We start from the raw sequence: 25,259 nt of genomic DNA, 5'->3' as shown, positions 1-25,259 counted from the left end.
GGACGACACAACGCGGTAATGAGTAATCTGAATTGCAAATCCTATATAATAACCGTATTTTCGTAAATATATTTTCAATTACACCTGCGAAGGTGACGTTTCGCTTAATTGATTTTCGTTTATACGGTAAACGCGCGTTGCAAATTTATTTGCTCGCAGGTTAACGGAAACATCCATGTATCAAGGAAATCGCGGTTGTTTGTTAAAAGCTTGCGCACGGATCGGCACGACCAATCTCGCCACGAGTTAATCTTGTTCGTCGATCACTTATGAAAAGCTCGCTTTGTTTCGCCGTTTCCGATCTTGCTTTGCGATGAAAACAAACGCGAGTAAGCGCAAACACAGAGCTGTTGATCCACGGCTGCCTTCGCCAATTCAAACGTTCCGAGCGATCTTCCGCGCCAAAGGAAACGACCACCGCACCGTTTCTGTCAAACGATTAATGGCCTACGCTAGATTAAATTAAACTCTAGCGCTTCTGTTTTCGTCTAGGCTCCGATTACAAGTCTATATAACCTACTTGTCCATCGTTGAAACACTCATTCGACGTAACATATTCGAGTAAAAAACTGTAGAGGTGACTCGATTTCGATCGTTTAAACGATATCGAAATATAAACTACGAAGCTAGCGGAATCGAGATGAACGTCAAAGACCGTTTCGTGAATAAAACCGTTTGTTTTCGTGACGATACGTTAACGGCGGACTCCGCAAAAATGTGAAGCATTCTCCTCTTGATTCGGTTGTGCCGTTTTCACTTGGGGAAAAAAGTAATTAAATTCCAGAGGGTGGAACCGTACTTTATTTCGCTGTTTTACGCAAAGTTTAAAGCTCCAAGTGGGAGGAGAAGGGAGGGTGTAGGTAAAAAGAAAGTGAAAAATAGTTCTGCCGGATCCGCGTAAATGTAAATAACCGTGCAAGGTAAATAAACGACGTCCACAATTTTTAATATTAACGAGACCATTAATAATAAGGGACGACGTAAATGAGCTCCGCGAAGGAAGGTTCGCGCTCGGTTCCTCGCGATGCCGTTCGCTCGTGATACAAGTCCTGGCGTGCCGTCTGAAAAATTCATTTTCACATTTGTCGACACGAGTTGCCCCTCGTTGTGCGACAAAAAAAATCACGTTCCGATCGATTCTCGCAGATGCGCGTTTCCCCGTCAATCGAAAGACAGAAAATAAAACGTAAAACAAATTTTTGGAGCGTCTGGTTCTCCTTGATAAAGCTCTAAATAATTTTCGGTACGCGAGATTCGTGTTCCTCGTCGGAAATTTGATCCCACGCGAAGACCAGCGACGTCCAATACCGAGAAACACGAGAAGATCGAACATTCCTACGAACCGAGCGGAAGGATGGAAGACTGCAGCGAAGGGATGAATAAGTTTCGGTAGTGAAACGCGAATCGCTCTTCTTTCTTCTTTCTTCTTTCTTTCCCTTGTTTCCCTCTTGTCTGAGCCTGCTCGTTTCACCTTTTCGGTTTCCCTCGCAGTTGATGCCACGACTCTCGTTACGTACGCGCGTAGACATAGCAACCGTAAATCAACTCTCGAAATTGTTTTCGAAGCCCATCCCGGATTCAGCAAATCGATACGCAGAAATTCGAGCAACAACTCGTGACATCGTACACCGGAAAATATCTCGAATAACGTGGTCAAAAGTTTAGCGTAAAATGTGGTAGGAAAGGTAGGATATATATGTATAAACAATACCTTGTTTACCACAAGTATTCCCTATCATTACCAAATAGTATATCAAAGTTTATGATCGTTCTGTTAATGTAGTCTGCGAGGCTCTAAGTTTGCAGCTCAACATTTCGGGACGAACGCGTATTATTTATTATGTATGCGACCTCGCGACAACAAGCGCAACGACAACGCATCGTTGCCTCGCGATTCCGATAATTTTCTACCTGGAAAAATAACCAAGAGCGGAATAGACGATCGTATCGAACCCCGTCTGATGTATGCTAAAGCGTTCCTGAGCGTCGAGGACATTTGAATCGATTTTACGAGAGAAAGTAGGAGAAGGAATTTTCATGAATCCTTGTCTACCAACGATGTTTTCGTTAAGATATCGTCTGCCTTTGGAAAAAGCATAAAAGTATACGCTTCGATTTAACAATAAGACTCGAAAAACTTCTCACCTATATTGATTCGAACGGTATCTTTAAGCGATCGATCTCTGTCGAAGGTACTGGACAACTACTGGAAACGGGCAAGCGGTGACGGACGTTCCACGGGACAATAAAGCAGCAATCATGGATAGCATCGCGTCATCGTACGGATTGCAAAGGCCAAGACTCGCCGCAACACCCGCCCCTAAATTCTCCAAATACAATGGGAAGACGGGTTGGTCGTATTATCAGAAGTACAAGCAGACAGCGGAGGCGCAGAAGGCTCAAATCTTCGAGGACATCCAGAGGAAGATCGCGAACGCGACCAACGGAAACGGTCTCGGTCATTCGTGGAATTCTACCGACATTACCCCCCAACGTCAGCACAGGCTCAGAATGAAGCATCACAGACTGACGTCGAAAGGGAAACGCTTAAGAACGCGTGAGTATCACATAAAAAAAAATGTAATTTTCAAACGAGACAGGTTACGGTTCGAGTTCGTCATATATTTTTCGATCGACGGACTGAACGTACGTTTGTACGCCAAAACCCTTACTCGTCCTCTTCTCGAATCATCCGACCGGCATCCGAGATTTCGTTCGACAGGCGCGCGGTCGATCGAACGTTGATCGGAGCTCGATTAAGATTCGCCTTTAAATCCGAATCTTAAGTTGAACCGGAGTTTGTTCGGCAGACCGAGTAAGAATGGTGCTCGATTGTTCCAGGTCCTCCGAGAGACTGTAAGGTCGGAGAATGGGGTCCGTGGAGTGCCTGTAGTCGTAGCTGCGGGGTTGGGGAAACCCAAAGGACGCGGAAGATAACGATAAAACCCCGCCGCGGCGGATCGTCGTGTCCTCCATTGAAGGAGACCAAGTGGTGCGGTAGCGCGAGCCCCTGCTCCGACGGTAAATCCATCGTGGACGGCTATCAATGGTAGTCGCCGTTGTCGTCGTCGTCGTCGTCGTCGTCGGTGAATCGATCCCGTGAACGCGATCCATCGAATCGAGACGATTTACCCTGAGCGATCGGGTATGGCTGGAATTCGACAGCCTTGAGATGGATTTCGCGCGTGAAAATACCTAGACGAGCGCGGTGGATCGTCATTAGTGATCTACTAAAATGCGTCAATAACGTTATCGTAGTCGTAGCATCAAGGATTTCGTGCGGCAGAAAACGTGATGACGCGGCGTCGCGTCGGGATGCTTGATCGGCGATCGGCGTGCCGGCTTGTACCTCGAAAGTTATCTCAATGTTTTCCAGATTCTGCGGAGCTGTCGTGGTATTAATAACGTTAGGTTCATAAAAGTACTAATCGATTCGAGCAACTCTATCGATCTGACATATATGAATCCAATTTTATTCGCAAGCAAAAATTACTCAGGTTATCGAAAAGACTCGAAAGACTTTCGAACAGCGACCATAAAAAGCGAGGATATCGCGAAATAAAATATTTTTAATATTCTTGGTAAATATGGATCGCTATTATCGATATAGTCGATACGTACATCTTCGAATGTTGAGTGAATTGTTCATAGATCGCGGATCGAGCTAACGAAAATGGACTCCGATACATCAATTTTAATTAACTGGAGCGGATGATCTTGCGCACTCCTTGGCCTATAATTCGAGTCCTTAACGAAAGAGGAGCGGTACGACGACTCTCGAGGACGCAGACTTTCCAACGTGCTCTCAACCGATCGCCAATCATCCTTGCATTTCTCGCGCGATATTTCCTGTACGACCGAACGAACACAGAAAATTCGGACGTTCCTGATTGTATCTTGTCGGTCCGATCGAGCTTATTTCCCACATAACTTTCTCGGTTACATCGGAGTATATTACAATCGACGTTCTCCGGTCTTTAAAACTTTTCGATATCGATAAAACCGTCGATGACTTCGAAAAGGATTAATTAAATCGAACAAAAATAAACACGAAACAAGTAAAAAATAAGAAAGATCGGTAACCCGAAATTTATGGACCGCAATTTACGGTTCCGTGTTCGCATCCCTTTGTCGGTGCCCGTGATTCTTGGTTCTCGATTCTATTAACCCTTTAACCGCTTGCTCTCGTCTCTCGAGTAGAGTTTGCGCTTTCGTTCGAGTGTTATTTCCAGAGGATTATCGATACAGGTCTCTTTGGAATTCTCCCCTCGTTAAAAGCGTATCGAAGACGGATCCGTTGAACGGAAAATGCTGAATTGGTTTATCCGCAGTGGTAAGAATGCCGAATACTTTCGTTTGAAAGGAATTACGCGATTGATTAAATCTATCGACCGAAAACATTAAATTAATTCGATTTTCCGACGTCGATTGTTCGCCTCATATTCGAGTTCGGCTGAAAGGAAAGATCGATCGTCCGAAACACGGCGGTGAAAGTTTTGCGAGAAAATATCGGCGCGAGAAGGTAATTTCGCGACGCCTGTTTTCGTCTCGTCGAGTTCGCACGAGATCCCCGAACGGAGAAGAGAATACCATTTAAGAGAAGAACGTTCGTTTCGCGAAAAATCTTTCCCTCGCCGGTGCTACGATGCGTCTGTGCTCGTGGCGTGATAGGGAAATTTTTACAAAAGATATCATCAGGTACGTCTTAGGTGAGTGTATTATATCTTAGGCGTAAATTTAACGATAATAATTAACAACTAACGTTTTAATCGTAACACAATAATTTAAATAGACACGTATTAAGGCGCCCGTGAAGGGTTGTGCGCGTCGGCTTGCCCTTCTCGCCTTGTATCGTAACATTGAACGATCAAAAATCACTCGATAGAAAACTAGTCGTAATCGACGATAACCAAAAATTATCGGACTCACGTATAGCGATTCGAATCTTTGCGAAATTTCTTTGGAAAAAAATTTAAATCGATAAATTTGATCGGAAGTCGATGGTACCTAAGCTAATCCCGGAAGTTTTCCTCGAAATGAAGCAAAAGGGTTTTGCGTGGGTCAGAGGGAGGAGCGAACGCTCGTGATTTCGCTTCAGCCATGGAAGGATGGAATTTCTCGGAGCACAGAGTCGACGACAGTCGGCGAAAAGGAAAGGCGCTTTAATTTCTACAGGGAAGAAGGACCAAGCCGTCGCAGTTTTAGCAGCATTAAGGATTAACGTTTTATAAACTAAACGCCCGAGGGGACGCTTTCGCGACGAAAGTTTCGACGACGGAGAGAGAAAAGGAGTAGTAGCCGGACTTTCTTTAAGAAATAAATGCGCGAGATAACAAGGAGGAGACGTTACCAAAGAAACACTCGTGTAAATGTATATTTTTTCCCTCCTTGCCGTTCCTTTTCGGCTCTCTTTCTCGTTTTCGTTCCCTCTGACACGTTTGCGTTCGACCCAGTTCGTTCGTTCCCTTCTCCGTTACTTTCGTTCGCTGGTATACACTTCGTCCTCTGTTTCTCTCTTCACTCGCGCGCGAATGGTTCTCCAGGACATACGACAAATCAATGACAGAGCGACGAAGGGAAGGAAGGAGGATGATTCTGTACAAGTCACTGTGCATTCTAGCCTCTAAGGACTTAGCGGATAGGATCTAGCCGTTAAGCAAGAACATGTAGCAATGTATAACACATAAGTTTATATTACATAATAAAATCTGTCGATAAAAATCCGTTCGAACGATATTTTTCACTTGTGACGTATGAATGATGTTCGTGTAATAATAAAGTAGCCACTATTTCAGGATGCGGTCGTGTACGATTTCGTGCCCCACATGTCCTTCTTCTTTTAGACCACTTGAAAAGTCAATGAGCGAAATCTCGAGGTTAGCACTCTTTCTGTTAGCGATCCGATCTCTCCTCGCGATCCAGTCGACGATATTAATAATCGTCCCAGCGGAGCAATTTCAACCGAAGGGTAGGTAGGCAGGCAGCGTTGGTTGTTATCACGCAACATTACCCGAAAATAAAGGACACCGTATTCGCTGGAAGAGAGGCGAGTACAAGGACAGATACTCGGAACACAATACCTGGAAGGCGCACGGATCTTGGAGCCCCTTCTGCGCCAGATAAGAGGGTGGAAACCGCCCTGTGCTCGACCCTCGACTCTCGAAAACGAGCGACGCGCAATGACGCTGCACGAACGCTGGTCGGTTTCCCCGCTACTCGCGAATGGCTTTTATCCGCTCGCCTACAGTTAATTGTATTAATGACGGTAGTTTCTTCCGTTTCTAACTTTTTGCCGACGGTGGCTGGATGGCTATTCGTTCTTTGGGAAATAAAATGAACCGCAAGCGGTGGAGAAAGTTGATCGAGAATTCGAAATAATGTTCGTTCGACAAAGTATCGAGCCGCGACAAAACCGATTGGCTAGATGGACCCGTAACTGTGAACCTGAAATAAGCCGCATCTTTGACTTCCACTCGTTAAAATCCATTGAATCACTGGGCCATTGTTCGGGAATGCCGATGGAAAGCTCGGAACCCAACAATGCAAATGTTTAACTAGAGAAATCAAAGGACCAGGGAGTGTCTTCTGACTTGTTAGACCAGCCCTCGGCGCGTAAACGTTTCCAGGCGAACGGTCCTTGTCCGGAGTCTCCCTCTCTTTCTCTTTTCCTGTCCGGAAGGCGTTCCGTGGATTAATTATATTAACGTTTTAATTAATCAAGCCTAAAGTTCGGAAAGGGAAACGAGGATAACTTCACGGAGACGAGGGCTGCCCCTCTTTTTGGGACGAGGCTTTTCTCGTTAGCGTGTTTATCTTGCTTTCGTCTATCTTTCACGTAGAGATAAACGTAGCTTTATTAAACGAACTTAAAGAAAATAGACGCGAGCGGAAACTTGGTTGCTTCTTGTTGCTTTATTATCGGGAGATCCGAGGTTCTGGTCTGGATTTCGTTTCGTCTCGTTCAAAGATTAATTAAACGAAGAAACTCGGTAATAGAAACGATGGAGATATTTTTTATTTATCGTAGCGGAAGCATCGATGACAAATCTACGGTAAGGGGAAACACGAAGAACGAGCTCGACGGTGCAATGGGAGGAACCGTGTAAGGCGAGTTTGGTCGTGCGGAAGATTCGGCCACGATCCGCCGTAATTGAGATATCGTCGGTGAAACACGTGCGCCCGCTTAGAAGGTAAGGTAGTGTCCGGTGTTCATAAAATTAATAACCCATAAATCCGGGGGAATATCGTCGGGAAAATTACCCAGACATATATTACTCGCCGCTGGACCGACTTGCCAGCGCTTTGGCCCTGCTCGCAGTCGATACTCGAGTGGAAGACGTTCATTTTGGAGACTAAAGTATTGCGAGGAACAACCCTTTACCTTGGCCTTACGCGAAAACCACCTTCCCAAGCTTTCACAGTTCTATTATTTAAAATTGATCAAGGGGGAAGGCAAAGTATCTCAAGACGGAATCGTCAATTTTTCAGAACGTTCCCCGTTCTTGTAGAAGCTTCGCCGTTTATATTCCCCAATACAGAGTTGACACAAAGAAAATTTATAGAGAGGATGTGTCCTCTGTAGAAGCACACCAATCAGATATCCATCGCTGCTTCTGCTCGGCAAATGGTGCAGATATATCGGCTCGTTCTACTTGGACGGAAGGCACGATGAGAATCAAAGTTTAATCTGCAAACACAACTGCACATGGTTCGTCCGTTACGATCACATTGTTCTAAACAATTCTCTCTGGACCAGGAGATGCGTGACTACCAGGCTTGATTCCCGTACCGTTCGTCCCTTTTCTCTAAGGACGATGTCACGAAGTAAACGGGAGTCGCTATTTTATTTACCAACAACGCCAGCCTTTTTTTCTAAAATTCCTCGTCTCGATGCTGCTTCGAGTACTCCTTACTCCACGACAAACTCATCTTACAATCCAAAGAGGATTCGTACTTATGTATCCAGTTATCGTGAATAAAAGCAGGCTCTCGCGTTATTTAAGATGAAGATACGACCAACTATTCGCGGTATATTATTCAAGCCGCTCGATCGAGATCTCGAGGCTCCCAAGTAAATCCTCGCCCACGTATACCATAGCCAATCACTTAGTAGATCCTTTGGATCCCGGTCACGAACGACCGAGGTCGTCGATACTCGGTAACGGCGAGATAGAAGCCGTATATAAGACGAAGGGAAAAAACTGGATATGCGAGGGAGGATGATTTGGGAAGCCAGGATTAATAAAGCTGCTACGTAACATGGTTTCCGCTAAAACGTTTTAAAGTATCAACGCTGAAAATCATCCCCGCCATTGGATACTCGTTGGATCGAGATTGCTCGTGCAAACAACGCGCGGTTCGTTGGTGTTTCCCGATGCGCTTCTTGGCGTTGTTTCATTACGCAGAAGTCAGCCAACAGAAGTAAACAACTAACGATAAGTCAAATATTCTGGTTCCAGTTCCCCACGCCTCGACTTCGTGTTCCGTTGGTCTATTCACAGAAAGTTTCGTAAACTCGAACGAATACGGGGTCGAATCGAGATATATCGAGCGGACGCAAAGATTTTAATCGAATTTATTGGGAACTCGAACGTTTCGGAAATATCGCAAGACAAAAATAAGATACTGTCCGTTTACTCGAAACGCGAATCGAGTCGCTGCCCGTTTTTTTTTTTTTTTTTAGACTTTCGCGAACCTTGGTCGTATAACTTTGCAATCGATGTTACCGTCGCCGAATACTCTCAACGAACAAATATTTCAATATACTTTGTCTCTGCGTTCGCATGCACGCGTGTGTCCGTGTTTCGGTCGTACGGAATATCGAACTTTCCTATAATATGCCTCCCCATAGGAAATTCATAAGATACTCGACGAACGTAAACAGTTCAAAAGCATTCTCCTACCGTGCAATATAACAAAGTAACATCGGTCTGCATGAATAATAGGGCTGAAAATGCGGTCGCGCGGACGCGAGCAAATATACACTCGATTTAACTTTTAATTAATGGATTCGTTAAGGTAATAGGGTCTCCCCCTTGCCGAGACGAAGCTTTGGCCGCGCGCTAGTCCGAGATCGGGTGTAACTTTATCGCGTTAGTTTATCGCACGGAGATATCGTTCGCTTTGAATTGTTTGAGAATCGAGAATAAAATTGTTCACGCTGGGAAGCGATTTTGGACATCGAAGTTTAAGCAACCTCGAATTTAAATAATCACGCGTCGCGAACGAAGAACGAAACGCACCGTTGACGGTTCTCGCAGCCGCGAAATGATCAATACGTCACAGAGGAGGATCGACGAGAATTCGTTGAATCGAGAGGTACCGCGGTTGAGTAAGCGACAAAGGATGGCTTTGTCCTGTTCCGTACTGCGCACCCCGGAAGAGGAAATCGAAAGTGTGATAGGACCTCTGGGATGCAGCGGAGCTTGACTGCAGCTGACTACAACCTGTCTAACGCAGCCGATGTATTAACGCGGCCCGATCAGCGAGATACTGAACATCGCGCGCTTTCTTTCGTCGTCGTTCTTTTCCCCAGCTGTCTTTTGCACGTACGATCGATATCGAATTCGAAAGCTATCGTTAATTTCTAATAGCGATAATAATATTTTAGCAACCGAAAAGATTTTTCAGACTACCGATGGCGATACGATAGCTGCGTTTCGCTAAGACGGATCTCTCCCCGGAACACCATCCAGACACACCCCCTGTGTCTCGATAACCCTTCGCCACCCTTTTAATCAACGCGATCCGAGTTACAGGGGGTGGAAGGTCGAAAAAAGGAAACAAGAACGAAAGTGAACAATACCGGACAGTATAGGAAACGAGGGAAGGAAAACGTGGACGGAAATGAAATCGAAATTATTTTTTCCTTTTTGTCGGTTTGTTCCCAATTTCTCCGTACGCAACAACGAAGGACGGGATAAAAAGAAATACCATCGTGCTGAAACGCCGATCCAACCTCGAGCTTCGTTTTTTTAACGCGAGAAACAAACGCATTACGCAACGGGCGATCTCGCGAATCAAGTTACTAGTTTATTTCGCATCGGTCGGTTACGTTTCCATCGGCATCGCCTAACCTGCGAATAACCTTCGCCAAACTTCAACCATTGATTGATGACACGGCTTAGCGTTGTTACCTCGATCGATGTAACGTTTCCTATGATTGCGATGTCAGTTTCAAGTGTTGTCTCGTAATGTACCGATAACACGCTCGTTCGACGCCATAGTCCTATTTTTCTTCGTTATTTCGTGGTCGATACTTTGTTAACAACAAACTCTCGAAGGGATATCCAACTATATCGTCCGCTCGCAATTACGAGAATGAAAGTTTGTTTACTCGACCTGGATACGGAGGGGAGGACGCTGCGCGGCGCAGACCGGATCACCATCCGTGATCGTAATGGAAATGGAATTCGGTTAATCGAGTCCGCCCAAGCAGGACTTTTTCTCGCGTTAATTACGGCGGCAATTAGCAGCCGACTCGCATCGTTATCAGCATTCTCAGGCAAGTTTTTTCTAAAACGTATTTCCGCGCCTCGGCGTCGCGAAATCGCGATAGCACTCGCGTCCGAACGAAGAAGCGAGAAATGAAGCGAGGGACAACGAAATGGCGTGCTAGGGGAAGTCCTCTCCGATGGCCTTGAGCAGACAGTTTATTGTCCGACGACTGCCGTTGACAGGCACATACGATTTACAGGCGGTTCAAGAATTCTAATTTATATGGTCTGCCAAGTACAGCGCTGTCTCGCTTGTTGGATAAATCCGCGTTGGGAAGCGTCGGTTCCCTGTTTATTAAAAAAAAAAACTGTAACTAGGTGATGCCACTGAATGAATTGTAATTTCGTTATTTCAATCTTAACTGCGATACTACGTCAGGAACACATTCTTGAAACATTGTTCTTTTGATTTATGCAAAAAAAAATTCGATTTTTTGAACCTGTTACACTGGAATCCCTCCTTAAATATTCCCAGCGCGGACACTTTCATTTCCGAGCGCTTCCGGTCCCGAAGAAATATCATCGTAGGAAATTGTAGGCGGGATGCAACCGGCTAAGAATAAGCACGAAGCGTGGCCGAGTTTCGTATCGCGAACTTCCCTACCGCATAAACTTTTCGGCTCGGTTTGCAACGAGAATGAAAAGCAGGGTGGTCGATAGTTGGAAATTCCCATTCCAGTCGGGAAGACGTATCGCAACGAGATTAACGCACGTTTTAATAATCGTGCTACCTTGGAAACTCGCTGTCGGGAAGGGGGTGAAACTTGGGGGTGCTTGTTCGGTTCATAAGAAACAAAATTACAACGCGACTGTTTTCGTCGATATTTATGGAGCAGATTTTTTTCGTCGTTGTATTCAGAGCAAATAATTCATCGATTACGGTTTTCACGGGGATGTTCTTGGCCTTTCACCCTGCCTCTCTTCTATCCTTGAAATGGGCACGACATAATCCGCAGCCCTTGGAAACCGTCCCTCCCTTATTCTTGGTCGCATTGGCAGTCCATTTAAATAAGAGAGACATCTTTGACGAGATAGAGATAACGTGGAAGACCACCAAGAACCTCCTTCTCGATTCTGTGCGATGATAATCCTCTTACTTGGGAGTTCTCTCGGTGTCTTTCGATTATCCTGTAAAACATTGCATCGTCCCTGCAACAAGTACGTAAACCCTTGACGCGTCACTTCTGATCACTCGTTCATCGTTCATCGGTATCTCGAGAGATCGATCTACTGGTTTCGGTTGGCGGGCAGTCGACGCGGTTAAGGACCAGCTGGTGCGTCCGTATAAACAGCCTCGGTTTACTAACTAAATTACAGCGGCTGGTGACAACGAGGATACCTTGTGTATCTCTCCTCGGCCAGAGATTTGGTTTACGTAAGGACTAAGTTGGGAAGGGGAACGAAGAGGAAATATCCTGGTAGCTCATCGAGGGAAAGAGAAGGCGGCCAAGCCTGGGGAAGAGTGTCTTGCGGAAATTCGATGCTAATGAAGGAAATTGCGTAGATGCCAAACCAGTATTTCCCCTATCCCTCGTCCTTCTCGACGCTAGGGCCCTCCTACCAAGCGGCAGTAACGAATTTCTCTCCTGCTTTGCGTCTACGAGCCGTATCTAGAGGCTCGCTAATTTTCTATTTACTGACTCGCTATGTACTAACGGTTACTTCCTTATATAACTGTCTGCTTGTTCATATATTTTCTTGCGTGGTCGTGACGTCTATATGACAACGTTATATTCGAGTAGCCGTTTCAAAGGAGGAGAAGGAACGCTGTTTGGAAAAGCTGTATATTTTTTAGTTACTTGCGAAGAATTTGTTCGCTTCGTTTTTCAAAGATCCAGATGTTTCGTTTGTTTTTTTTTTTTTGTTTTCAGCAACAAAGACTCGAAGAAAACTCGATAAGTTTGTCGATTTCTACGCGAATAAATGACGATGTTGCTGTCTCGTATGCAGAGCGCGAAGCACGTTTCCGTCCACGCGCTCCTCGTCCCTTGACTTCCGCCTACGCAATCAAATTTCATTTAGCTTGATTCCCAGCGAGCCGAAATGCAATTTCAACGCAAACACCGGCAACGTAAACTTTCAACGTTGACTGCAGTTTGCGTCAACCAGAGCTGGTTTCAGCATCTTCGACGTCTTATCACGTTAATCCTTCCTCGTTCATTCTTTAACAAGGGTAGATAAGAAAATGATTGCAGTGAAATATGAATTAAACATCGCTCATCAATTTAATCCACGATTTATAATACAATTCGTAATTTTATCCTGACATTCGACCAATATATTGGCGCCCTCATTTTACGGGGTATGCGATGGTATCGCCATCTCGCGGCGAGAGGGTCGAACTAAAATTCCGACCTCCGATCAGCGCACCACCGGGAAAACGCCCAAGCTCGTCCTCGAATAATTTTGTTTGTCACCGTTAGATGGCGCCATTTACTTTGTGTTTACCGGCACCTGTCGGTACATTACCATAACGTCGGTAAACCATAGTGAAAATGGCGCCATCTACCTTTAAAAATAGTAACTATTCAAGGACAAACTTGGACATTTTCCCCATAGAGGCGCTGAGCAATCCAGATAATTACCGAGGTCCTAAATGGAAATAAACAGCTTACAGATATAACAAGAAACTCGTTGTTTGAAACACCGATTTCGTAAAAAAATCGTTGGTTTTGCCACTACTCGTCAGTTGTTAAAGCGTCTTTAGAATAGATGGTATATCTAGTCCGACCAAGTCCGTCCGGCGCCAACTGAAATTACGAATCTATATATCATATCGACCAGGGGTGACGGTTTCCCATGACGTCATCCGTCGGGACAACATTCCCCGTTCCAAGGATGGCAGTTGGACCAGAACAAAGTGTCGTTCATTGTTTGACGTCCTGTTCAAACAGTTTTGAAAATGATTTTTAGAAAAGTGTTACGATACGACAACTAAATGATATATCGTGATTGTTCGTGTATGCGAAAGAACATTGATCAAGGGATAGAAAGCATCTCGTGGATACGCAACAAGCGTCAATGCACGAGACACACATCGATTTCACCGGGAAAACATGAGTGACGGAAACAGCGGACGAATCGACGAGAGTCTCACGAGTGGTACTGGTAGTTCTCTTCGAATCCAATGCGAATATTTTGTTGGAACCGGTGAGTGATCTAAAAAACCGTCGTTTACAGTTAAACAAATTTTATTCGAACATCAACGTAATTTGATCTCTCTTGATCTCATGAGACCGCTCAAAAATGAACTCTCTTTTAATAATTATATTTTAAACAATTTTTTTTATCATTTAAATGTAAGTAATTAAAATATTAATTTCTATTTTACTATTTAGCATTTCGAATATTCTTACAGTGCTATTCGTAGCTATACAAACAGTCAATGATATTCTTGTATATATGTATGACAAAGTTCATGTAACACCTGAAGCTCATCACCTGTTAACCATTCTGTAACATAATTTCCTATGCAACGTGTAATATAATTTTATTAGATTCGAAATAAACAAATGCAATTTTAATTTACATATACGGTGCTTTGTATAATAAATCCTTGCTGAATTAGTAGCTTTAAAACAGTTATTTACTAGGCCATGTCCTTTTTCGCTATTTGTCTAAAATAGGCATGTACTACTCGATAGAAGTATTCATTGTTTCCCTAGTAGACTAACAAATTTTGATATTTTGTATGCAAAATGTAAAACAATTTAAAATATTCTGAAATTATAATACAAAATGTATACAAATTTTCAACATTTTCCAACCATTTCCTATTATTCTTGCTAGTTATGTATCCCTTAATTCTATTATTGTCTATAGTTAGAATATATGTGCTCTTCCATATAAATGATATATTATCGTTATAAAGATGTACGTCGGAAAGCAAAGGACATGGCACACCAGTAGATACAAAATGTTGGACTAGTGGAAGTTGAAGAGTAGAAAGTAAAAAACAGAGAGCAATAGCGCAGAAGATAGAAAAAGAATTGATCGGTACGTAGTGACAGCATCGTACAAGAGCAAATAAGGAGAATGAGTCACGCTCAGCAGCATGTACTTGCAAGCGCAATAGTTCTCGCTCTGATAGTGGTCTTTGGCATCCATGTCTTCCTGTTTCCTATGTACACATCCAACCCACCAGCTCGTCACATTAAAATATCGACGTACGAGCAAGCTCTTTGTCGTACCACCTTAAAGAATGTCAGAATACCACCAGAGTGGAGAAATCCTTGTCCCAAATATGGAATAGTTTCGGCAGTACAAGGTGGCAGACTTGGAAATCAAATATGGGAATATGTCTCTGTGTGGGCAACTGCTAGAAGAACTGGTTTAGAACCATTCATGCCACGTTGCATACTGAAAACCCTCGAGGAATACTTCGAAAATCTCAGTATTCCGCCGCTCAGTTACATCGGACGATGCAGTCTAGATGTTAGTCAGATTGTCAATTCTCTTGGACAATGGAACAGTACAGAACAAAACATCATCATACCAAGGTAGCGACTTTATAGTTGACGATAACTATTTATCGTGTTAGTCGTTCAACGTTTTTATTGTCAGATACGCAGCTTACTGGTCTCTCATCTTGGTGTGGTTGGACGATATACGAAGAGAATTTACGTTTAAGCCAAATTTAAGAACTTACGCGGAAAGGGTACTGAAAGAAGTAGCGGAAGAATTTAACTTGCTCGAACCAACGTTTGTAAGCATTCATGTACGAAGAACAGATTACATAGATTATCTATGGCAGAAATTGAAAATTAGACCTGCCCCTGTCAGCTACTACTTTGCGGCAATGGATTACTTTATTGGCAAGTATAATAATGTAGTATTTGTAGTAACTAGCGATAATATAGTGTGGTGCAAGTATAATTTGCATAGTAAACGACATAGAATCAAATTTGTGTCCGATATCGACGCAAAAGGTCCTGGCAAAGACCTTGCAGTTTTATCAGCATGTAATCACAGTATTATAGATTATGGTACATACGGTTCATTTGGCGCAATTTTAGCCGCTGGTGAGACTGTAGTGTACAATGTAACGACATACTTTTCTACCTTAATTGCCGAAGTTTTGCCAAACTGGAAGATAATGAGTTGAATTAAAATCAAAAGAGCACTTTTTATGGATCTCAAATTAAAAATAACGCGTGTACAAACACTTTATTAAAAAATACTTTTTATACGGATTCAAACGATAATTTCGTTCGATTTTAGAACGTGAAGGTAACATTCTATGATGTTTATTTCAAAATTAGAAATGCTCAATGATGAAATTTTTTCACATAACATTATTTTATATTGGGCACGAATATCCGTTTATTGTTTATCATTTTTACAAAAAAATAATATTTTTTTTTAGATATAATATTCACCGTTTTTAATTGATAAATAATGAATTACATCATTCCGATATATTGTTTCAACAATTTAAAAAAAAAAATAAATGAAAGTGTATTATTATATTTCACTAAATTTTTATCAAAATGATACAAGTACAATGCTGATAAATTGCTTAAGAACAAACAATCTGCATAATTTTTCACTTGATTATGGCACTATTAGATAAATCTTAGAAATCAGTGCACCTTGAATAGTAGTAAGAAAATTTACATATTTTAAAGAATTTGTAAAGATCTAACATAGAAGAGGGATACAACGGAACAATGGACCACAAATGTCTAAAATTAAAACAGATGCTTATTTTTTTTACTACTGTGATTCAAACACACACGGCCCTGAAAAATTGAATAGATCCAATATTCTTTTGACATAACGAACCAACCAGCTGAGAATAATTTAAAAATCTACAAAGGAAAATATTACTATCCTTCACAGTGGTCAGATTTAAGCAGTGATTTTTGGATGTTCATATTATTGTTTTCAAAATTATAAGTACTTGACTAGTTTAGACATTTTTCGTGATATAATGTAACAATCTGAAAAAGAGCATAGTTAAATGTACTTGCATTATGCATCTAATACGTCTTTCACGCAAAGACAAATTTGCAGATGTAGAAAGAAAAAGTATTAATGATCTATGACTCTTATGATGTACAATGATTTCAACTGTGATTCTATTTCTTATTGTGCCAAAATTCTTAATATACATTCACATACAAAAAATATATATATAAATATGTGTGTGTGTGTGTGTGTGCAGAAAATATATACATTTACTAGTGTACATATGTACACATCCACACACATATACAATGAAGTTATATCTATACAAGGTATTATATAATGTTTACAAGTATGCAAAAAAGGATGGATTATTTCTTCACTTAACAATTAAATATTTCTGAAACTGAAAAAATCAATAGATCGAAGGAAAACGTATTTTACAATAAGCCCAGTGTATAAGTGTTTCAAGTTTATTAACCACGTGACCTGATATATTCGATTTATAATATTTTATAAATTAGTTTAGTCGATGTGTTTATGTCTATATGTTAACATCTATATATATATATAAAGCATCTTCATTGTATTTGATGCCTGTTAGTTGTTAATTATAAGAAAAAGTACGATCAAAGAGGCGATATGAAACTGTATCACAATTCAGAATTTATGAAAGTGTTGAGATATAAATTGAATAGGGATAATTATAAATGTATACAACTTTCAGGCACTGATATGACCTACTCTGTACATTCTCTGTGATAATTTTATGTAATTTGTATAAAAATAATACAGATGTGCTGAAATTTATCTGTTTTACAAAATAAATATAGTCTAAAATCATCTATACTACTCTTACTTATTTATTAAAATAATATATACTAGCGATTTGTAGTAACAAGACCAGCTGGTCCCAGTCCTAACTTTGAACTTACTGCCTTTACACGTAGCGGCTGAAAACCAAGTTCACTAATCGGAATCCCGTATTCCTGTAACTTAGCTTCGTATGTTCTAAGTAAATCCTCGTGCGCTTTACAAACTTTCGCCAATTCATATTGGAGATCTTGTATAGCACTATTCTTTCTATTCAGTATATTCTGTATAAGAAAATGTGAGTTACACGAATGTAGAAACAGAAAGGATTCAAATTATTGAAAAGTTGCAAACCTCCAATTTTTTATTAGCATTGACAACAGCCATTGGATCCAACTGAGCAGCAGCAAGTACCTCACTGATTTGTGCTTCACGTTGTTCTAATAAATCTGATAATTTTTCGAGTTTCTTTTCCAAGAGGACATTCTTCAATCCTGTCTTTTGTTGAAGTTCGAGTATAGCTGAGACAAATCTTGAGTGTAATTCATCTCTTTCAGATTGACACTAACGAATAAGACGTAGTTCGAGTAAAATAAAAAATGGACTTTTTTTAAACAAAAAAAGCATATACTTATTGTTGGTATACTTTTTCAAAACGTAATTCCAATACTTCGTTTTCCCATTTCAAATTTTCGAAATCTTTCTGAACAATATTTAATCTTTTTTTTGTATTCTGAAATGATAAAAAATGAAGCTTTCAAAATATCATACAATCGCCTTAGACAAGTAAAAATACTAACGGTTAAAGATAGTTTATCTTTTTCATAACTTGCAAGTTGACGACTAAGATACGCTACAGACTCTTCGTGAGACTTCAAATCCACAGAATATTTTTTATTCTCAATCGTCAATTCCCGTACTTGTTTTTTCATCCGCTCCTCGTTACCTCTCATTATTTCCATTTGTTCCTACGACATCATATTACAATAGCATTGTAATACTAATAAATTTTGTATTTTATATGGATTGTACCTTCATACTCTTAATCAAGGATAGATTGTTCAAAGTAATATCGTTATAGTAATTTTTCATTTCCGAGAATGCTGTCTCGTGATTTTTTATTAAATTAGCAATTTGTGTATTTTTTCTCTCTTCCACTTCAGTAATTTCCATACGATGTTTTAGCATAAGAGATTCGTACTGGGTTGTTAACTTTTGTTCATATTTTTGTTCCATTTCCGCAGCTTCAGTTTCAAACTGTTTTGTCATTTTATCTATTTCCTCGGCATTTTGCTAGATAATAAAGTTTAATTTGCAAAAATTTGTATAACATTAAAAAATTTTTTACATTTCTTTCATACCAATTTTAATGCACGTATTTCATTAATATGGGCTAGCTCTTGTTCCTTCTGTATATTTTTTAGATCCTTTTTATCTTTATACAATTCGTTCGCTTGAACCATATGATCATCTTGTGCCAGTTTAAGTGCAACTATGTGATCAGCTTTAGTTTCTGATAGATTAGTCTGATGTTCATACATTAAGTGTTTAACTTTCTGCTTGTATAATTTGAGTTCTGCTTCATGTTTTTCTGCTAGTTCCTCTTTTTCACGTTCTTTATTTCTTCATGAATAACAGATAATAAATTAGTTGAACGCACGATTAAATATTCTGATTAAAATACACATTGCAATAACACCTGACAATTGTACGTGCTTCGTCTAGTTGATGTTTTGTGATTTCCCAAAAAGTTCTGAGCTTGTCTCTTTCAAGTTGGAAAAAATTTCTCTCTTCTCTTTCACGTTCCAATTCTTCAAGTATCTTGTGCGAATAAATTTCTAACTGTTCTCTACTCATTTTGGTTGTATCAACTCCATCTACTGTATCAGTTGCCTTTATTTTTTTCGGTGCCTACAAAATTTTGATAAAAGAAAAATTAATACAATTTATATCAATAATATAATTAGGATTTCGTTCATTAGTAATTACATTTGTGATCGAAACTTTAAAACTTACCATTTTTACAAACAAGTAGGATAAAAGAAAGTGATATTAGTCACAACTTCAAGAGATACAAATAACTATTTAACGAATTAAGTTCTAAAAACAGTGATTAGAGTAATTGTAATTATAAAATATTTAATTTTTCTGACAGATATGATAAAGAGTAGCACATCACTACTTGACTCCAAAGTACTGTTACACTCACTTACACTATTTTGATAGAACAGTTGCTAAGTGACCAAAACTCATGATTTACGGAAGGGGAGGAGGGGATATATAGAACACACAATATAATATACGTATTAATGTATTTTTTAGAATTGTATCATTTTATTACAAGTTACGCGTACCAAAAATGTAATAAAAGCCTAATAAATATATGAAAATCTAATAATATAATTTAAACCGCATTTTCAATTTTGTAATAATAGTTTAAGCCGTATAACATCTCATGCCAAATATGGAATCATTTATTAATATAAGAAAATTACATTTGTTCCTACCCCATAAAAATAAATATATAAACAAATTTCTTATCCTTTTATCTTTAAATTCATACACATGTTAACTATAACGTCAAACATATAGTAAAATACGTATAGCAAAAACATCTTTTATAGTGCTACAAAACAAATATCCTCGTGATATTTTACGTTCTATTGTTCGTCACCTTGTAAAATTAATCTATAAAAAAAATGTCTAACAATGATCATCTGATTTCTTACGTGTTCTTGTGGCACGCTATACATTTGTTAAAATTCAATAATAATAACTATCTGATACAGTACTCCTCACATTTTTCAAACAGCTAAAAAAATGCATGTAAATAACACTTAAATGTGGCCACCGACCGTTACATGTAATTTGTATAATTTTTAATAATTATTGTAACATAACATTAATCAATTGTTATATTTCATAACTTCTACTAATTAAAGTAAAAAAAAATATTCATAGCAAAATGAATAATAATAATTTAATACGTACTTAATATTTATTACTGACTTTTGTGTTAATAGCAGTTCCGAACGATTAAAACGATTCTGAATATATATCTATTAAAATGTTTAAAAAGCATAATATGAGGTAGACCCTTGTTACCCGTGTGAAGAATATTCGGGTAAGTTGTATGCGTTTGGGTTTTGGTCCGTTGTAGTTTCTTTCGTTAAACTCGCACAAGGTTTGTGCCCACATTAGGTCTTTATGCAATAATCATGTAACGTATTTCGAAATAATAACTTATTATAGTGTGCTTATTCAAAATTGTAATAAATACGGTTACATTTAAAGACATAACCTTACCACAGGTTGGTGCCATAGATCAATTTCACGCAACATTATAACTTCATACATAACATATACACATGATAATTCCTGAGAAATTAAATATTGCATAACAAAAATAAATAATTATGTTAAATAATTGCATAACCATCCTTATGAAAAAGATTCATTTGAGTTGCAGTATCAAATGGAATGCTAAATATTATGCAATTTTCTATGATTTTAGCATGTTTCGCCATTGAATTGTAGCAAACATCCTACTGCACCAAAGTAACCCTGTAATTGAAAGAAAAATGAAGACTAAGATCATTTTATGTTTTCAGAATCAGTTAAAGGTGTATTTCAAATGTACTTCACCTCATGTTCTAAGAACAAAGCTTTCATTGTTCCTTTAGACCAATAATCCATAGCATAGGCCAAAAGTTTCATTGATATAGGATTCACTCTAAGGAAGTTTCCTACAAACACTACCTAAAAGTACCAGCACACATCATCATCGTTTTTATTGTTGTTGTTGTTGTTGTTGTTGTTAAATACTGTGTGTGTAAAATTACTCATGAGTAATATTTCCTTTACCCTTTCAATTTTTTCATTGACGGCACACATACGTGCAATAGAACCAATATTATTTGTAATAGTGACAAGTGTTGCACGTGCAAGGTCTTCTTTACGAACTGTATTTCGACGATCTTTGGAATTCATTTGTCCAAAACTGCATACATATTGAAAACATGCAAGTAAATCACTTAAATAAAAAGTAAATCATAAAAATGAAACATAAAGTCCAGTATGTTTGTTTCTATAATTATTAAGTTTTATCAGACCTGCTTGCAACAAGATCTCCAGGAAGACCAAAAGGTCCATAACCGCCACCATAAATGTCCTTAACCAATTTGTCAACTCTAGTATTATCACCTCCTGTTGCTAATTCTATTGCTTCTTCGAATGTATTGCATCCAGTTAGTAAGCAACATAATCCTAAAAATGTACCACCACCTAGGCTAAATTTAAAATAAATTCATCAATATTAAGCTTCTTTATACGATTTATGTATTATTGTTATTGCAAAAATAACATACCTGGTTCCAGATATTCTTTTATAGTTGTCTGGCCCATAAACAGCTAGTATGCTTACTCCTGATCCTATATTTACAAGCTGTAAAAAATAGTTGTAAAATGAAATGTTCATTCTTTGGCATATGACTGAATATATGAAGATTGTACATACCAAAAAAGGATAAGGTTCAGAAAAGTCATAAGGAACCTTCTGACATTTACTATCATCCGTAGGATGAGACCAATAATAACATTCATGTGGATTAGTTGTCTCTATATAAAGTATACCACGTATTAAACTATCTAATTCATCAAATTTTGCTAAATTCATGTTTACTTCCTGTTAAAAGAATATTTATGTCGAATTTAATAACAATAAGATGAATATATTTATATTTGTACTCACTTGTTTAAAATTTTTTTCAAATTTATATGCTCCACCACCGGTAGCACAAACTGTTGTTACAAGATTAGCCATTCCCTTAGACCTGGCTAAGGCTAAAAAATTTCCCATTTCACTTGTGGGAAATCTAATAAAATGTAATGTACCACGTCTACCTCTGATACAGACATTATCCATCTTCAATATAAATAATATTATATGCATGGTGTAGCTTTCTTTGTAAATATTTAAAAGGTTAAATCAATAGAAAAACATACCTGTAAATGCGTATCTCTGTGACCTGTTTTCCCGTAAGCTGAATTTTTAACTAAATATCGCCGAATATTTTTTAATATTTCTATCTCTGCATCTGCTTCATCTCTTGTAATGTCTTTCGGTTCAAAATATACTAATTTGGATAATGTACCTCCTATATCCATACCAAACCATGGCATTGCTAAATGAAAAAGTAGAAAACATAATATGATTACATCAATTAGTAATAATACAGTAAAATAATATTTAAATGTTTGAATCACTTAGGGGACTTGTCAAATAAAATGCATTCGTTGCAGGTGTTTAATGTAAATAACTTAGCATACATGAAAAACACAACTTTCTGGCGAACAATAACAAGCAGCAAAATTAATTGGAAACAAATACGCATTTGCACTACATACACTTACAATATAAATAAGTGTAAAGAAATATGAAAAAGAAAGTAAAATAAGTGTTTCCTTTTTAAATGATTTTAACAAAGCTATAATTAAAGCAATAATCACGTTTAGGAAATGATTATCATAAAGAAATAAAAGTGGCTACTCTAAGCACACACAATTTAATGGCTCACAAGGTGATGAATGATTTTTGGATTCCTTGGCTGATTCTTCAGCACCATTGTAACCATTGGATGCCATAACTTTTGTAATAATATGATTTTTATAACTCTGAGGACTCATTGTTAAACTTTGAGTTATTTATAATTCTCTCCAATGCAATGTAAAATTCTTTGTCTAAAAATTAAAGAAAATAACAATTATATTCACGCCATGATTAAATACTCATTGATATATCAATGTTTTAAATTACTAATTATTAGACTACTGATATAAAAAATATATACGTAAAATAAAATGGCAATATCACATTTGCATATGAAATGTATTCTGTATGTAATTTGCATAAATTCTCGATACTAACATACACAATAAATACATAAGATCAATGCTATGCTAATGTATTGTACATTTAATTTAAATTACGAAAGATAAATAAATAACTTCCATAAAGTATTGCATTGTATCTGGAAGTTCAAGATACAATCTATTTTGTATAGTATTCCTTTTCTAAACATGTAATGGTATACAGAATAGTAGCAGATAGCAAAGGTTACTTTTTAATTAGACATCAGGACTATATTATATGTTATTCAGGTCATTATAAAAAGTATAGTGATACTTTACAGAAAGCTGAGTAAACATTTAGTACATTTGTATTGTAAGTAAATGATAAAGGAAGTATATGAATTAGTTCATTATAATTAAATAAACAGTTATTTATATATAAGTTTTTCTCTGATTGTTAGATTAGTATAATAATTTATGCGACATTTTCGGCATTAAAAACATACTTCGCTCAACGGTTTATAATTAAACTAAAATGTTTTAGAAACGTTTTAGCTTAAACTTAAGTGAGTGCATGACACGGCGTTCATGGTAATAAAAAGTAAATTATTACTTTGCAATTTAATTACTGACTGGGCCGATCAACGAAAAACTGTATTTGAAAATTTCTAATTAAAATCGCGACTGTGTTGAAAACGGTGAAACGATGTATGTAACGTTAACGTCGTTACATAGATATTTACAATAAACGTTAAAGAATTTTACAAAATTGTTGGGCTTTAAAATCGTTGATAATTACTTGCAAAGTAACGCCATCGATACTTGTGACGATCTTAAACGAGTCGTACGAGCGTCAGCAGATACGCGTAAACGTAATCACTCGGAACTATCGTGAGATATCACGCGATTGACAAGTTTTTTTTTTATCAGAATTTCAGTCAGCAAAAAAGGAAAAAAAAAGAAACGATATCGACAGTATATTAGATATGTACGTGGCTACTATTGGCTAACCACAGACACGCGAGAGGACAAAATACAACTACCACTTTGTGCACGCCAGCCAACGATGGAGAAACGAATCGAATGGAACCGAATGAAAGCGTAATAACCATATCATATACGGTATATAAAGCGTGAAGTGTAAAAGAAAGAAGAAGTGATATACTCTTACCTGGTAACGTCATTTCAAAGGAAATATTAGATTCTTACGAGTTATGATATTGTTCTAGGAACTCGTTGTGGAACAGTTATCAAAATTAACACTAAGAAGACTAACTGGTCATAATTTGTCGAATCATAATTTCATTTCATCGACGGTTCAGCACTTACGCGTAAACAATATATATATAGCTAGCTACTCGCGATTTCAAATATGGATTTTCGTTTCGTTAAATTCTTTAGTCGAATTTAGAGAAATTGTTAAAACTTTCATCAAACTCACTAAACTAGTCTATGTAGATATAGAGACGTCTCGTCCCCGTAATAGCAAACAGCTCAGTACTGCTCAGTACCACTCAGTACAATAATGTCGTTCAGTACTATCTTGCGAACATGTGAAGATCAACCGACGCGATACTCCTTCCTCTTTTAACCCTTATTTGCTTTTTAAATTTTTGTGACTACGTTGTACAGCGGTCGCGAAGCCATGTAACCGTCGATTTTTTAATTTTTTCCTGTACCCACGTGTAACATCAAACTACTGACGTCATCGATCCGTCCTACTAAGTTTTTATTGAAAATGTCAAACGGCTGTATAAAAACGACCACGTGATGTCGTCGATAAACTTAAATATTTTCGAACACAGAACTGAGAAATAATTCCTTTCAGAAACGTGGATTACAAAGTTCAGAATAAGATAGACTCTGTTCGCTGTCGTCTATATATACAGTTTATATACTTACTATTTTGCAATCTCTCGATCACGTGTGTTCGACAGATTTAGAATATAAACAAAATCATGGCTATATTATTCTTATTTTACGTAATTAAAACCTAATGTCAAATCAAGATTTTAACATTTCCTATTACGACACCAAATGAACAAATCTTAATAGTTATTCGGCGGACTCAATAATCGGATATAGAATCGAAATGATATTTAAAATTATGCAAACTGTATGAAATTGTAATGAGACATTACTTATTTCATTTTGAATACCGATTAATAAGTTTAGCCCTTGAGAAAGAGTAAT

At 38.4% G+C, this 25,259-nt stretch overlaps 4 protein-coding genes across 17 annotated transcripts in view; 2 read left to right on the top strand and 2 right to left on the bottom strand.

The window, feature by feature from the left end:
* The window catches only part of LOC128886276 (uncharacterized), a 120,124-nt gene extending 116,123 nt beyond the window's left edge, over positions 1-4,001 (top strand). For all 3 annotated transcript variants that reach the window (XM_054141011.1, XM_054141100.1, XM_054141192.1), the window contains 2 exons: positions 2,193-2,557; positions 2,842-4,001. In XM_054141011.1, the coding sequence (XP_053996986.1) occupies positions 2,193-2,557; positions 2,842-3,053 (577 nt within the window). In that variant the 3' untranslated portion in view covers positions 3,054-4,001. The remainder of the gene's footprint in view (positions 1-2,192; positions 2,558-2,841) is intronic.
* A 9,087-nt stretch (positions 4,002-13,088) lies between these two features.
* On the top strand, positions 13,089-22,770 carry LOC128887265 (galactoside alpha-(1,2)-fucosyltransferase 1-like). Of its 7 annotated transcripts, none has more exons than XM_054143269.1 (4): positions 13,089-13,646; positions 14,368-14,995; positions 15,060-15,310; positions 19,372-20,005. In XM_054143269.1, exons 2-4 carry the CDS (start codon positions 14,532-14,534, stop codon positions 19,437-19,439), a joined length of 783 nt encoding a protein of 260 aa, XP_053999244.1. In that variant the 5' UTR covers positions 13,089-13,646; positions 14,368-14,531; the 3' UTR covers positions 19,440-20,005. The 7 variants fall into 7 exon arrangements, with proteins under 7 accessions (XP_053999244.1, XP_053999503.1, XP_053999417.1 ...); XM_054143528.1 differs by lacking the exon at positions 19,372-20,005 and adding an exon at positions 22,518-22,770 and having other exon boundaries at positions 13,091-13,646; XM_054143442.1 differs by lacking the exon at positions 19,372-20,005 and adding an exon at positions 16,124-17,246 and having other exon boundaries at positions 13,091-13,646.
* LOC128886475 (dynein regulatory complex subunit 4) lies at positions 16,861-19,250 on the bottom strand. The gene is made up of 8 exons (XM_054141439.1): positions 19,233-19,250; positions 18,916-19,127; positions 18,578-18,839; positions 18,249-18,509; positions 18,017-18,184; positions 17,863-17,949; positions 17,571-17,780; positions 16,861-17,500 (listed from the first exon to the last, which is right to left on the bottom strand). Exons 1-8 carry the CDS (start codon positions 19,233-19,235, stop codon positions 17,285-17,287), a joined length of 1,419 nt encoding a protein of 472 aa, XP_053997414.1. The 5' UTR covers positions 19,236-19,250; the 3' UTR covers positions 16,861-17,284.
* LOC128886741 (pantothenate kinase 3) lies at positions 19,670-25,181 on the bottom strand. Of its 6 annotated transcripts, XR_008459930.1 has the most exons (11): positions 24,238-25,180; positions 22,778-22,955; positions 22,221-22,399; positions 21,967-22,140; positions 21,733-21,900; positions 21,584-21,660; positions 21,329-21,505; positions 21,081-21,249; positions 20,862-20,975; positions 20,523-20,780; positions 19,670-20,419 (listed from the first exon to the last, which is right to left on the bottom strand). XR_008459930.1 is itself a non-coding variant. In XM_054142136.1 (10 exons), exons 2-10 carry the CDS (start codon positions 22,899-22,901, stop codon positions 20,727-20,729), a joined length of 1,221 nt encoding a protein of 406 aa, XP_053998111.1. In that variant the 5' UTR covers positions 22,902-22,955; positions 24,238-25,181; the 3' UTR covers positions 19,670-20,726. The 6 variants fall into 6 exon arrangements, 5 of the variants coding, with proteins under 5 accessions (XP_053998111.1, XP_053997908.1, XP_053998197.1 ...); XM_054142136.1 differs by having other exon boundaries at positions 19,670-20,780; positions 22,793-22,955; positions 24,238-25,181; XM_054141933.1 differs by having other exon boundaries at positions 19,670-20,780.
* Between the last annotated feature and the right edge of the window lie 78 nt (positions 25,182-25,259).

This window comes from Hylaeus anthracinus, unplaced genomic scaffold, assembly GCF_026225885.1.
Source record: "Hylaeus anthracinus isolate JK02 unplaced genomic scaffold, UHH_iyHylAnth1.0_haploid 0, whole genome shotgun sequence".
In the NCBI taxonomy this organism is placed as follows: domain Eukaryota; kingdom Metazoa; phylum Arthropoda; class Insecta; order Hymenoptera; family Colletidae; genus Hylaeus; species Hylaeus anthracinus.
This window is presented reverse-complemented; position numbering and strand designations above follow the sequence as displayed.

Bases quoted from the DNA above. Each gene is read 5' to 3' on its own strand.
- LOC128887265 (XM_054143010.1), top strand. From the start codon at position 14,532: ATGAGTCACGCTCAGCAGCATGTACTTGCAAGCGCAATAGTTCTCGCT. The intron at 14,996-15,059 runs GTAGCGACTTTA...TTTTATTGTCAG, and splicing joins CAAAACATCATCATACCAAG to ATACGCAGCTTACTGGTCTC.
- LOC128886475 (XM_054141439.1), bottom strand. The intron at 18,185-18,248 runs GTACAATCCATA...ATGATGTCGTAG, and splicing joins CCTTGATTAAGAGTATGAAG to GAACAAATGGAAATAATGAG. The intron at 17,781-17,862 runs GTATACCAACAA...CTTATTCGTTAG, and splicing joins TGGAATTACGTTTTGAAAAA to TGTCAATCTGAAAGAGATGA.
- LOC128886741 (XM_054141933.1), bottom strand. From the start codon at position 22,901: ATGAGTCCTCAGAGTTATAAAAATCATATTATTACAAAAGTTATGGCA. The intron at 22,400-22,777 runs GTGTGTGCTTAG...TTTTTCATTTAG, and splicing joins ACCTTGTGAGCCATTAAATT to CAATGCCATGGTTTGGTATG. The intron at 20,976-21,080 runs GTAAAGGAAATA...TGGTACTTTTAG, and splicing joins TCAATGAAAAAATTGAAAGG to GTAGTGTTTGTAGGAAACTT.